Source organism: Anabrus simplex, chromosome 9 (genome assembly GCF_040414725.1).
Source record: "Anabrus simplex isolate iqAnaSimp1 chromosome 9, ASM4041472v1, whole genome shotgun sequence".
NCBI classification, from domain to species: domain Eukaryota; kingdom Metazoa; phylum Arthropoda; class Insecta; order Orthoptera; family Tettigoniidae; genus Anabrus; species Anabrus simplex.
This window is the reverse complement of record NC_090273.1, coordinates 16680284-16695338: the sequence shown is the minus strand read 5'-3', so window position 1 is coordinate 16695338 and position 15055 is coordinate 16680284. Positions and strand designations below refer to the sequence as shown.

General features: G+C 38.5%; 1 protein-coding gene across 1 annotated transcript in view; it reads left to right on the top strand.

The window, feature by feature from the left end:
- The window catches only part of LOC136881299 (U4/U6.U5 tri-snRNP-associated protein 1), a 137386-nt gene that overhangs the window by 107425 nt on the left and 14906 nt on the right, over positions 1-15055 (top strand). Inside the window, exons 9-11 of the mRNA XM_067154099.2 lie at positions 2448-2606; positions 6029-6110; positions 6195-6393. Of these exons, the coding sequence (XP_067010200.2) occupies positions 2448-2606; positions 6029-6110; positions 6195-6393 (440 nt within the window). The remainder of the gene's footprint in view (positions 1-2447; positions 2607-6028; positions 6111-6194; positions 6394-15055) is intronic.

Below are 15055 nucleotides of genomic sequence, written 5' to 3'. Positions count from 1 at the left end.
AAATGGTTATGCAGATACTTAGTTTATTCACAGAGGCTAACAGTCTGATCTCTGAAAAGTGTAAGTCTATAGAGAGTGAATGTTCCCTTTTAGTGGCGTGTGGTTAAATGGTGCGTTTCTATTAAATCCTCGTGGTAAAGTGCAGCATTGTCTGACTATGGCTGAGTGGTCAGTGTCTTGGTCTTGGGTTTGGTTCTCAACAGGGTGAGTGGTTTTAATCATACACAATTAATTCTTTGGTTTGGTGACTGGGTGTTTGTTCTGTGCTCAACATTACTACAACTTACACACCACACAAGCCATTGCCACAAGAACTGTCAGCTTTCTATAAGCTGCAGATGCTGCCCACTCTCATCGGAGGGTCTGCCTTCTAGGGGCTGCATCTGGCTGTAATAGCCTCGTGAAATTATTATAACTACAACATTTCAGAAATGGCGTTTACAGCTGCAGATCTAAAAATAACAGGATTGTTATGCCACGTGCATAGTTTTGCCCTGATGTACCATTTGGATTGGTAAGCCCTTCCAAGACACTTCTCAGCAGTGGCAGACCAACTGCGCAGTCCCGCTGTGGTGCTAACCTGCTAAAGGAGAAATGTATGTTCTGCCCATGGAGATACAATTCCAAAAATGGCTTTCATGGCCGCAGATCTAAAAATCACAGGAATAGAATCAGCTTTTCGGTTATTATGCTGTGTGCGTTCGCAGAGTTTCGCCCACTTGTGAGCCCAAATCGTTCGTCTGGGTGAAACTCTCGCCCACCTATGAACCCAAATTGTACGTCTGGGGGGTAACACTGCAAATGCACACGGCAGAATAACCCAAAAGCTGGTTCTATTCCTGTGATTTTTAACTACAACTTTGTTTCTAGGAAGCCTAAGTTGAACAGCTTAAACACTACCTTGACAGCTTCATCAGCTATCTCTCTCTCACTCACACATACAGGTTAAAGTTGCTCCAGTTTGGAGGGGTTTTGATAGTTTTGTCATTAGCTGAGATAAAACATTTCAGCAGTGTTTCCACTGGTCAGTTTGGGCAATGAACTAGATGTTCAAGATCATGATCTTGATCTAATTCTTGGTGCTAGTATTGTAGTTTTATGTAGAGAGAAATATGATGTGTTAAACCATCCACTTCCCTTGTGTATGGGTTGCCAACAGTGGACAAAGTGTACAGTAAGCAAATAAAAAATGTTAAAGCTACAAAGCTGACGACTAACATGCGTTATCAATAGGCTGATTGGAGGCATGCTACAGATGAAGAATGTTACTTATAAATTATGTTCACAGGTTGTAGATGGTGGTGGTTGTGATTATTGTTTTAAGAGGAAGTACAACTAGGCAACCATTCTCTAGATAACGCTAATCAGAGAGAAAACATGGGAAGGGTTCGACACTTTGAAAAATGAAGATATCGGTCGAAGGAAGACAAGGGCCACAAAGGGCATGAAAATGAAAGACACCCTAGGCATCACAACCTGATACCGTTGGGGCTGAAAAAAGAAGAGTTGATCAAGGGAGGTCAAATAGAATACATGAAAGTGAGGAGCCTGCCACAAGTAAGTGGAAGCAATGCAAGGACTTAGCTGAGGGGCCCGTGGGTGTTATTCTACTGCCCCTACTCACAGGGGGACAGTTTGTAGATGCGAGATCTCAATATTACCACTGAACTGCGTATTATAGATATGATGAGGCTTGTAATCCTGTCCTTTGGTAAACTGAACAGTTTCCAGAAGGCTGGCGCAGAACTACGAGCTCCAAGCATTAACCCTATTACCTTGTTCTCATCAAGGTGGTGTATCCCTTTGTAGTAATGTATCAATGGGATGTAAACAACCCCTTTTTTCATTGTTTACTTCTTCAGACTGGCCTAGATGATCTTCAAACTTGATAGTCAGATCTTTTATGTAGCATTGCTTGTTCTCATAGGCACTTGTGTCTGTTCGTCTGGGAACTGCCATTATTTGATATGTGATTGACCTCTTCGTGCACATTAAACCTTTCGTACAAAGTTCTTCAGCAATGAAGGACCTGATTTTATGGTGGCGGGAGTTCACTCTGTACATCACCGAACAGACAAGATCAAGGACATGTGCCAGTGTTTCATTCTCCCTGCAGCATTGCTGGCAGAGATTACTGTCCGAAGATCAGCCCGGAACAGTTCTGACTGCAATAACGTTGATTTTCATTTTAATAGCTTCGCACCATTCACTGCAGGAAAGGCCTTCGTGATGTTTTATCCTGCTGTTGGCTGGTGTATATTCTATGTTTAACTCCATCCGATGCCATCTGATCCGATGCATACCAAGCTACGATTACTTGCCCATGTAGAAACACAGGCTTGACAATTATACTGTAGAAATCTGTAGTCCATTAATTGAATTGGTTGTGATAACACCTACAGTAGGTCTGTACCCTATGTCAGTTTTATTTTGATTTTTTGTTTCAGGTGGCTAAAACAATTCTTGAAGAGAAGAAAGAAGGAATTGGGACAGAAGCTGGAGGATCTATCATTCTCAACGCTACAGCTGAGTTCTGTAGGACTCTAGGGGACATTCCTACATATGGCTTATCCGGTAATAGAGATGAAGATGCTGAAGAGTTGTTGGTGAGTTAGACATTTTGTCACTTGTAGAATCTTTTACTTGTCCAGGTATAGGAATTTGTTATGCAGTCTTTGCTTTTGGGAGATGAGTTTGAAATGCACTGCTGACAGCTCTGAAGATGAGTTTCTGTGATTTTTCCATTTTTGCACCAGGAAAATGTTCGAGTTTTTAATTATTTACATCCATAGCTGCTACAGGTGACTACCAAATTATGAACACAAAATCAAACAGGGGAAATGCAGGAGCTGGTTTAATAATGAATAAGAAAATAGGGCAGCAGGTAAGCTACTACGACCAGCATAGTGAAAGAATTATTGTCGTCAAGATGGACATCAAACCAGTGCCCACCACAATAGTGCAGATCTATATGCCTACTATTTCAGTGGATGTTGAGGAAATCAAAAGAATATATGAAGAGAGAGTAGATTTAATACAGTATGTAAAAGGTGACGAGAATCTAATTGTGATAGGAGACTGGAATGCAGTGGTACGCCAAGGAAGAGAAGGTAATACAGTAGGAGAATTCGGATTGGGACAAAGGAACGAAAGAGGAAGTCGGCTGGTTGAATTCTACACTAATCATAATTTAGTTCTTGCCAATACTTGGTTCAAATGTCCAATAATGGACAATTTATATTGGTTCAAACGCCCCAAATGACAGCTGTATACGTGGACAAGACCAGGAGACACTGGAAGGTATCAAATAGACTTCATTATGTTTAGGCAGAGATTTAGAAACCAGGTGTTGGGTTGAAAAACTTTCCCCAGGAGCAGATGTGGACTCTGACCACAACCTGTTGGCCATGAAATGCCATCTGAAGATGAAAAAATTGAAGAAAGGAAGGAATGCAAGGAGATGGGATCTAGACATGTTGAGAGAAAAGTGTGAGGGATTGTTTCAAGGAACATGTTGCACAAGGACTAAATGAAAAGGCTGAAGAAAACACAATAGAGGAAGAGTGGATAGTCATGAAAAATGAAGTCACTAGGGCTGCTGAAGAAATGGTAGGAAGGAAGAAAAGTTCAAGTAAAAATCTGTAGATAACTCAGGAGATACTAGACCTGATTGATGAACGACGAAAGCACAAGAATGCTAGAAATGAAGAGGGCAGAAAAGAATATAGGGGATTAAAGAATGAAGTGGATAGAAAGTGCAAGGTAGCTAAGGAAGAATGGTTGAAGGAGAAGTTCAAGGATGTCGAAGGATGTATGGTCCTAGGAAAGGTAGATGCTGCATACAGAAAAATGAAGAAAACCTTCGGAGAAAGGAAATCGAGGTGTATGAATATTAAGAGCTCAGATGGAAAGCCACTTCTAGGGAAAGAAGAAAAAGCAGAACGATGGTAGGAACATATCCAACAGTTGTATCAGAGTAAAGATGTATATGATTTGGTTCTGGAACAAGAGAGGCTGTTGATGCTGATGAAATGGGAGACCCAATTTTGAGGTCAGAGTTTGACAGAGCTGTGAGTGATCTCAATAGGAACAAGGCACCTGGAATTGATTATATTCCTTCTGAATTACTGACTGCCTTAGGAGAAGCGAGCATGGCAAGGTTATTCCATTTAGTGTGTAAGATGTATGAGACAGGAGAAGTGGCATCCGATTTTCTGCAGAATGTTGTTATACCTATTCTTAAGAAAGCCGGTGCTGACAAGTGTGAAAATTACCGCACCATTAGATTAATGTCTTATGCCTGCAAAATTTTAACACTTATTTACAGAAGAATGGAAGGACAAGTTGAAGCTGAGTTGGGAGAAGATCAATTTGGCTTCAGAAGAAATGTACGAACATGTGAAGCAATCCTGTCTTTATGTCTGATCTTAGAAGATCGAATTAAGAAGGACAAACCCAAGTAAATGGCATGTATAAATCTAGAAAAGGCATACAGTAATGTTGATTGGACCAAGTTATTTAAGATTCTGAAAGTGCTTGGGATCAGATATCAAGAACGAAAAATTATCTACAATCTGTATAAAAATCAGTCTGCAGTGATAAGATTTGAGGGCTTTGAAAAAGAAGCAGCAGTCTAGAAAGGAGTGAGGCAAGGCTGCAGGTTGTCCTCCCTCCTTTTCAATGTTTACATAGAACAGCGAGTAAAGCAAATCAAAGAGGAATTCGGAAAGGGAATCACAATCCGCGGAGAGGAAATCAAAACCTTGAGTTTTTTCGATGATATTGTTATTTTAGCTGACACTGCAAATGATCTCGAAAGCTGCTGAATGGTATGGTTGAAGTCTTGGGTAAGGAGTACAAGATGAAAATAAGTAAGTCCAAAGTAAAAGTAATGGAGTCCAGTCGAATGAGGGCAGGTGATGCAGGAAATATTAGATTAGGAAATGAAGTCTTAAAGGAAGTAGATGAATATTGTTACTTGGGTACTAAAATAACTAACGATGGCAGAAGTAAGGAGGATATAAAATGCAAACTAGCACAAGCAAGGAAGAGCTTTCTTAAGAAAAGAAATTTGCTCACTTCAGACATTGGTATAGGCATTAGAAAGATGTTTCTGAAGACTTTCGTGTGGAGCGTGGCACTGTATGGAAATGAAACATGGACGATAACGAGCTCAGAAAGAAAGAGAATAAATGCTTTTGAAATGTGGTGTTACTGAAGGTGAGATGGATAGACCGAATCATGAATCAAGAGATACTGAATCGAATTGGTGAGAGGAGATCGATTTGGCTAAATTTGACAAGAAGAAGAGATAGAATGGTAAGACACACCTTAAGACCCCAGGACTTGTTCAGTTGGTTTTTGAAGAAGTGTGGGCGGTAAGAACGGTAGGAGTAGACCAGGGTACGAGTATGACAAGCAGATTAGAGCAGATTTAGGATGCAATAGTTACGTAGGAATGAAAAGGTTAGCACAGGATAGGGTGACATGGAGGGCTGCATCAAACCGTCTATGGACTGATGACTCAAAACAACAACAGCTGCTACATTTGCAGCCCTAGACCTTTCCCATACAAGTGTACATGTTAGTGCTGGAAATGCTAGAAATGCACGTCTTGCTGCTTTTTTTTTTTTTACCCCAAACCTTTTCTCCAGTCCATCAGGTTTCTTATGTCCAATAGAGCTGTGTGATGTTTTATGAGGCTCCAGATGTTGAATAAGTTTTCTGCAGTGAAGATGCTCTTTATTGATCTTGAATGATCTTGATGCACAATATAAATATTACATAAAACCATCTTCAGGGCTGCTGCTTTTGGGATTTGAACCCACTATCTCCCAAACAGCTACGTGACACGTACCATATACCCAACTTGTTTTCTGCATTTCATTTTTAAAATGAAGTTTTATTGCTGTTCTTTGTCAATTGCCTTACTTTTTTTACTTAAACTTCAAATGATTTTCATTCATATGTTGTATGTCTTTTTAAAGTACTATGATGATTTATATTTATCTTTATTCCATTTGCAAAGGACTTTGAGAGAGAACTAAATGAGGAAAAGAGACGACAAGAGGAAGAAGGCAGAAGAGGCGCCTGGAACGAAGTGGAGATCGGTAAGTTGAAACCATCTCTTTTGACTTCCTCATTACTGATAATTTTTTGATCCATTGTACATTGCATGCATTTTCTTTTCGTAGACGAGACACCGGTTGACGTTCTGCCAGCTGAAGTGCCCATTCTCGATGCGGAGCCTGATGTAGGCACTGGTGTTGCTGGTGCCTTACGTCTTGCTCTTAGCAAAGGCTATTTGGAGCGGGAGACTATGAACAAACCATCTGCCTCACGTTTTGCTCATCTTCAAGCTCAGAACTACTCCATTGAAGACAAAACACACATGTGAGTTTAATATTCCATTGTTTTTGAAATCTCGTCTACCTTAAGAATAGTTCTGGTTGTAAATGGAGGCCAATATTAATTATGTTCTAAGCTGTCCGAAAAGTATTGATATTGTATTTGTTTATTTTATTTACAGTAGAAGTCTGTTATAGCGATAATTCACAACAGTGGAAAATTTACTCGTTTTAGCGGATTGTCATTATATCCGATTTTTGTATAAAAGTCGGAAAACCCCCTTACATATTGAAATTGTATGAAACGGCGATCAGTTTGTTCAAAACTTGCGTTTCTGCGGATGTTATCCACACTACGACCTACTTGTTTGTTATTTTTCGAAACCCCATTACTACGTGAAAGTGTATATTTAATTTCATTCTGAAAAAATTACAGTACCGCGTATTCCTCTGAATCCAAGACAAACCCCACTTTTTCCTTTAAAAAATTTAAATCAGGCTCAAAAAGTGCTTTGTAAAATCATATGAATGCCTTTGTTATACAGTATGCATTTTTAGATACCAAACATTGGCTTTCGTTATGCCGCATTTTTTTGCGGCTGTACAATTATTCTTTATTTCCGTGGGTTTAATGACCATTAACTTAAAATTGGCATTATAATACCGAAGAGAACCCGTTTAAAATTTGCCGGCAATACCTATTCCATGCGTCTCTACAATACAGCGATCTGTCAGGGAAATATTCTTGCTGTTTATAAAACTGTTACGGTACTTTTACTCGCCGTCAGATATAACTGGCTACCACTACACGCACGTTTCGCTTGCTGAGTTCGGCCAACTTCAGCGGCTAGCGATGTATAGGCTTAATCGTGGACATTGAAGGTCAAGGAACGAGTTTATTGTGCCACGGTGTGGCCTTTCTGCCCTTGCGGTTTTCTTGCACATACCTCACAATTTCATTTTCGACTTCTTTAAAGTGTCCTTGTTGTGGACCACTGAATGCATTTTTTGTACAGTAGGCCTACACAATTTTTTAGCTATCTTTGTCTTCATGCTGACGCCAAATATTGGCTTTAGTTAGGCCTATGCCATATTTTCTTGCGGCTGTACAATTATTCTACATTTCCAAGTGTTTAATAACCATTAACTTACAATTAGCATCATAATATCGACGAAAACCCGTTGAAAATTTACCGGCAACACCTGTTCCACGTATCTGTATGACTATCTATCACAAAAAAATTCTTGCTGTCTATAAAACTTAATTTTACTAAGAGTCAGATACAGTAGACGCTTTGTAACTCTGCCACTGAGTAAGCGTGGCCTTTCTAAAAATACGAAGGTTCGCATGTTTTGATGTCATTCTGCAGATTTGAGAAACGTTTTTGTAGAGGCTAATAGAATGTCATTCTCTTTTCACTCTTTCCCGAGATCCATTGACGTTACACACAGGCACTGTACAACCGGTTGTCACGGCTAGCGATATATAATAAAGAGGCGATTGTTTATTGACAACGAATTTTGTTTGTGGGTGTGCGTGCAGGGGTGAAAATAAGCAGCGTGGTTACCGCGAGAGTTGCCAGTGGTATTCATTACTGTTAGGCCGTGAATGCAAGACGACCCTTGATTTTTCGCATGAGATTCTTCGGAAAAAACCGTCGTCTTGGATTCGTAGAAATACGGTATCACTCCAGAGTTTTCTTCTTCAAATGGCGTCACCTAACCTAATGGTATATGTCTCATGAAAACATACTTGAAACGGATGTAGAGAAATTAGTTATCGTCACTAAAAATGTACATGTGAAGAGCCTTTCCGAAATTTAATTAGACGCGAGAAAATATTAACTATCCTCTGAAATCAGTGATGTACTCTGCCATATCTTGAGGTGTATCACATTGCCACGGAGAGAAAGAAACTCTTGGTCATGTCCTGGGATTCTGCACACGCGGGGAGCTCCTAAGAAACACGCGGCACCACCAGATCAGATCCTTCATTGCCGAAGAACTGAGAAAGAAGGGATTCAATGTACATGAGGAGGTACACGGACTGGCCATAAATGGTAGTTCGCAGAGAATTGAGATCATAGCCTTTAAAGACAACAGCTCCCATGGATTCATATTAGATCTGACTGTCAGGTTCGAGCACCATAGCGGTCAGCCAGAGGAGGTTAATCTAGAAAAGATTAACAAATACAAACCCACTATCCCTTACTACAAATCAAAATACCACCTTCAAGAAATTGAAATAATAGGGATAATGGTTGGAGCTCGCGGTACCATACCTCATCACTTCGTCGCCACATGGAAGCGCTTCCAACTCCCATTGAAGCTCATCCCCGAATTCGCAACCCTCGTCCTCCGAGCCTCCATCAAGATCATGAGGCACCACCTCTACAGCTAGGTTTGAATTTTCTTTAATTAGATATGTACAGAAAATTGATATGTTTTACCTTGTTCTTAGCGGCAGCCTGTACATACAGGAGGTCTTTCCAAAATAAATGGAAATTATATACATTAAAATTAAGAGATTGTTTACTTCAGCTGTTATTTTTAATGAGTTAACAACTGCTATCGGCCATGATATTTACGCATTTGTTCCGAAAACTTGTTATCCTCTTTCATTTTGAATCTTCTTTGGAGAACAACAGTCGTTGGGTGTTACTAATAGACTCCAACATCGCCTTCGAATGTTGACGAGAGAGCTCGCAAATGCACATAGTGAGAAAACTATACCATTCCAAAAATGATCAATCACATTCTACGTCAAACGTTTCAGTTTCCTTATTCAAACAGCGTCACCTATCCTAAATTAACCGTACTATACATATGATAAAAACATACTTCAAGCGCTAGTAGAGAAATGTTAACCTTCTCGCTATAAATTTACATTATAATAACCTTTCTGTAATTTAACCAGACGTGAGAAAATATAAACTAACCTGTGAAATCAATTATGCACTCTGCCATATCTCGAAATGTATCCCGTTTTTAGTTAATTGCAGAGTTTAGCATTAAAATTAAGCGATCGTGTGGTCAACCTTTATTTTTAAAGAGTTAAGAACTGTTATCGGACACGTTATTTACGCATTTATTACGAAAATATGTCTCTTTCATTTTGAATTTTCTTTACGAAATAGCAGTCCGAGGGGTATTACTAATAGACTCCGACATCGCCTTCAAATGTCGACAAGAAAATTTGCTAGTGGACATAGGGAGGAAACAATACTAAAGATAATCGATTGCATGCAACATAATCGCTGGAGTGCATAAATATTGCGCCGTTCCCGCGTCCAGGCAAGGACACAAGAGATCCAGACTAGCTCTAACTTCAATAAATCGGGTGACTGAGTTCTACGGGTGTGAGTTCCGCAACGGAAAAACAACCAGGTCAAACAACGGTATTCCCTAACTAACGCAGAAAGACGTCTCTTACTCGTATTTAGCTAGGTACCATTCTCATTAATTCTTAAGAAAATCGTCGTCGATCGTTACTACTACAATCTTACAACTAAACCTTATGCTAAGAACACAGAGAAAGAGTTTTTAGGTTTCACAATTCAAAATTTATTTAAATATTAAATCAGATATTCAAGCAATTAGTTCAAAATTTTACTAATGAAGTAGCCTTAGTATTGACTGACTCATCGTCGACCTAGTAATCCATATCCGTCGATAACATTGGAAAAATCACGTCTTTTCACTTCTCCCAAAATGATTGAATGTCTTCTCGGCTTAAATAGCTTCCTTTCTTAATACTCATTCATCTCCGAAATCATCAATTAATATTGCAAATGACATGACACATGTGGGAAGATTCTTAAAAATAAACTGCCCTATCCTTCTCTTTCAATTCACCTAGCGAGTTGGGTGATGATTAAATAAATTAAATTGGATACAGCTACTAGTATTTACAAGTGCCTTCTTGGCAAGAAAATAAAACATGAAAATTATTTACATTAAAAATATAGGATGCATCCACAGAAAAGAAAAGAAAACTCCTATCAACTATTATTTATAGTCCTTCTAGTCGTATTATTTTGAGAAATAAAGAAACACATGTGGGATTTCTGAGCCATTCTTCAGTCAAGAAATGGAGTTCTATTTGTTTAAGTCAACCGTCCTTGGACATCGCATCAGATTATGTTAACTACCACTCGATATTTATTCAAAAAAAAAAAAAAAACTATCACAGTACTTAATATTCAACTGACTGATTGACTGTCCGTAGCTTTAAGACTATCAATGAGGATATTCTAAACTCTTCTTGCGTTATTCTGACAAGTACACACATATACGTTTTACGTCTTAAATACTGCTCTCTGCCTATTTAGTTGCTTTTTTAGACACTCATATTTCCTTATGTTACACATCATGAGCTAAGCTACGTCCATTGTAAGTCGTAATCATCCAATAAGTAACATCTTCGCAAGATTTAATTCATGAATTTAAGGTAATATGCCCTTATCTTATTGACATAGACTACGTGCGTACGAAATGGCAAGAAACGTCATCACTCTGGTTCTACAAGGTTATAATAACACATGCTACCAACGGAAAATCTACTTAATCGGATGACAATATCTCCAGCTAAAAGAAATTGATTCTCCTTCGAAACCCTAGGTCACCAGCGATCGGCCTATAGATTGAAATTCATACAGAAGTGTAATTATTCAGTGAGTTCTCGAGATCTTCCTAAGCGGATCAGTGAAGGCTCCAAACTATCCAGAGTAAACATTTGCTTCTCCAAGTAACTTAATATGGATAAAGAAACATTGCACTCGACGTCCTGAGATCATGTCCTGAGCTAGATAAAATGCGTAGGCTTAAAATCATTGCGTGGAATTGGCGAGAAATCAGTGATCTTCTCCATTATAACATTTGAAATCACGAGACCTTATTTCATGCAACTATGACTCTCTCTCGAAGAAACAATAACTACAACCATTATACATCATCAACAACTCTATATCATATTCATGACGCGATAATTATTACTCTTATTTCATATACCCACACTATCACTTTATCACGTAATTCATTACCTTGGCTTGCACATGAACGTGCCGCGACATTACTAAAATGCCTACTTTATTTACTACAGTCATAGTACCAAATTTAACGTAACTTGGAATAGTCTACTGCCATTCCTTCATAACACAAATCCTATGCATGATCTCGTACAATTTGACGTTGCTCAAGTTTATGACACGCAGATATAAATGCCTACTTCATTCTTACACATCACTGATAATAATAATAATAATAGTTTTAGCGATCTCTTCACGCATGTCTCTGGAAAACATTACGAACGAACATCACTTGGTGACCACGCCTACAAATGGAATTGACGTTTCGTACAGATGTATACCTACTTCCAATGAATTTAGCTAGATGTTTGTTTACGCACTGTGTTCGCACCAATAAATATTACAAAGCAAAATAAAGAAAACAATATCTTCTTACTTACGAAAACGACTTGGACATTGGACTTAACTTTGCTCAAGATGGTCTCGGCGTTTCCTCCTCTCCGGTCATCTGAGGCTATGAACTGGTCATCTGGTTCTTCCACAAGAAGTTGGGTACATCGTGGCTTCTCATCATCGCTCACTGGTCATCCGGGATAGCCAACATCGTCTCGCCTCGTCAGGATCCAAGCAGCATCGCCTTGCTTCCTTACAGACCCATGATGAAGACTCGTGCGTATGGAACAGAACAATGATAGAATGTTTGACTCATTGCTGACATTTTTCAAGTACTATAGTTCTTGCGTTGCTCAGATTGTACAGGTTTTTACTGGAAAACAGTTAGATCAATAACTAGTCCAGAATTGTCTAAGACTTATATTCAGTATATTCTGATTCGAAAATAAATTTCTTTCCGTCGTCTTTTATCCACCTTAAATGCATTTAATTTACTGGTCCGTAAGTGTCTTTCAATGTTAACCGGTGTCGGGCAAATTTCATCAAGGGCTTGCGTCACTGCGTGACGTAGTTCCACAGTAGTATATCTTATCTCTTATTGTTTCTCGTATTAAATCTCCCGCGGCGTTTAAATCTTGATCTCTGCCAAATAGAGTGTAGTCGGGAACTAATCTTCGTTTCCAAATCTCCAATATATCGCTCCGCTGAATAATTCCTTTAAAATTGAGTTTTTCGTCCTGTTAATACACCGAAGTCAGATTAGATAGTAAAAGATGAGCATCTTTTTTTCTTGAATAATGGTTTCAAATAATGTCCATCTGTCATTTTTTTCTGCGCCTTCTAAACGCGGCTATTACTGTAACCGACTGACGAAAAGACTTATAATTTGGCCCGTACTGACGTTAATTTTATTTTATTTGAGATTTTGACCGCAGAGACTCCATCTTTGTTGCTCTAGCTCTTATAAAGAATTGTGAAACGGCACAATATTGGTAATAGAAAAAAAATCGTGCGCGCTTAATCGCTCGTAATAATGGCTGCATCAGTGATAGGGCTCTCGCTGTAATCAAAGGATAATACACAGTTTAATATAAGAATTTTGAAGGGACAGCACAACATTGTCAGTATAACGGGGTTCTCTTTATATGCCGTACTCGCTGTAGCGGACTTCTACTGTATTTCTTGATTCGTTATGCCCAACTAAAGAGCACATTTGTACTTATTAGCACTTTTTTGGTTCTTCTTCTCTTCCCTATATCTCTTCATTCTCTCGCTGTGTGTTCCTTTTTACGTTGTTCAGTCCATTCTGTATTTAGTCGGGTCGGCTTTACAGAAAATTTGTGTTTGTGAATTAAGGTTCTGAATTTTATTCTATCTTGAATGGTTCCTTCATTAATGTCAGTTTCGTTCAGGTCTTCACTGATTTCTTTTAGCCAATTATTGTGATTTTTCATTGATAAGGCTAAGTTCAAAATGTTCTTTGTGAGCCTGTTATTATCCATTCTATATAAGTGACCATAAAATTATAATCGCCATTTCCTGATTTTATCTGTGATTTTTTTTTCTTTAACTTGAAGAAAATCGGGAAGCCAATAGGTGTGGCTCTCCCATGTGAGTGCAGATGTCTGATATGTAATATGAAGGATGGAAACAAGTCCATTCGACAAGAGAGCTCGCAAGTGCACATAGCGAGAAAACGATACTGTACTGAAGATGATCGATCGCATTTTGTGCAAACGTATCAGTTTTATTATTCAACAATGCCGCCTAACCTAACTTATCTTCCTGTTCATCCAAATTCCATTTTTGCATTTTGGTCCTAACATTTTCTTGAGGACTTTTCTTTCTTGCTTTCCAATCGTTAGAGTTCGTGGTTTATAGCATTTAAAAATCAGAGATTTTGCATTTTGATTTTCAAATTTAGCATTTTCCAGCACCTAAATTTCTCAAATTTAGCGCTTCGTAGCAAACTGGTTAAAAATAGGCATCATTTGCTAATCGAAACCAACTTTCAACCTATTAGGTCATGTTATGTACATTTAGTACGCGTTGAAAAGATGTTAAGTACAGAACAAAAATGGGCAACCGGACACCAGTGGGATTCGAGCCCACAACCTTTGAATTCACTTTAGAAAATAAGACAAACATCAACATAAGACTGCAAAAAGTATTAACGCACACACATGAATATGCCTATTTACAAATTTACAAACAATTTCAAGGTGCAAAATACTATTCTGAACGTATTTATTTATCACAGTACAACACACCTACTAGGAACAAGAATTTCAATGATGATTGAAGTACAACATGCCAATTGTTTAAACGGTGTCCTCCTTCATTCCAGACCGCCTATTATTATCTTGTACTTGCTAAAAAAATTTCTACATTGACACTGTTCATGGAGGCCCAAAGACTGCAAAAGATTTTTTTTTTTGAAGTCTTTGATTGCAAAGTCGGCACATCAATATAGGCCTATCTGTATCGTTTACATAAAAAACATCCCGATTTGCAACTCTCGGCATGCTGTTTGATCGTCACTTCGCTTCTACCCATGGCTACCAGACAATAAAATAAATCACTACCGTACTTTAAAACAGGAACTACTGCTCAACACCAATGTCAAGAATAACCGGCTATGATCAAGGGTCAACACAAAGAGAATGAACGTGTGTGCTTGAAAGTGTATTTGCTGTTTGATTGATTGTTCTTTGCAGTGCTCTTTGGCCAGGGAAAGTTATTCCACACATTGAATGATTTAACCCTTTGGCCCACCATTACTTGTGAAAGGAAATATTCCCTTGTATACCATTTATGTATTTTTTCATCACTTTAACATAAATTTGACTAATCACATACATAAGAATACACAGAGCAAAGTGAGCTTTTAGCTCGTCTATAGTAACAGGAAACTAATGTTAGCAAGAAATATACAGGCATATGCATTGGTTTCCTTAGTAACGTGATCCCAGAGCTGTGGGGTTAGAAATTCATTCCCTACGTCCATTTCTTTCGGATTATTTTCTCCCCATCCTCACTATAGTGTGAATTTCAGAAACTGGTTTGCATGTTACAGAAACAGGCTTACTGTCAACAAGATCGTAATTCCAAGTATCATTTTACTAGATTTTTCACCCGCTCTTGTTGCATTCTGGTTTTGTCACGTAGTTTCAATTGGCACTATCATCTCGGAACTGAAATCAGAATCACTTTCATCACTGTCAGTTGAAGAAGAAGTATTTTCACTCTCCAGAGAATCATTTTTACTTTCAACATCACTATTTTCAA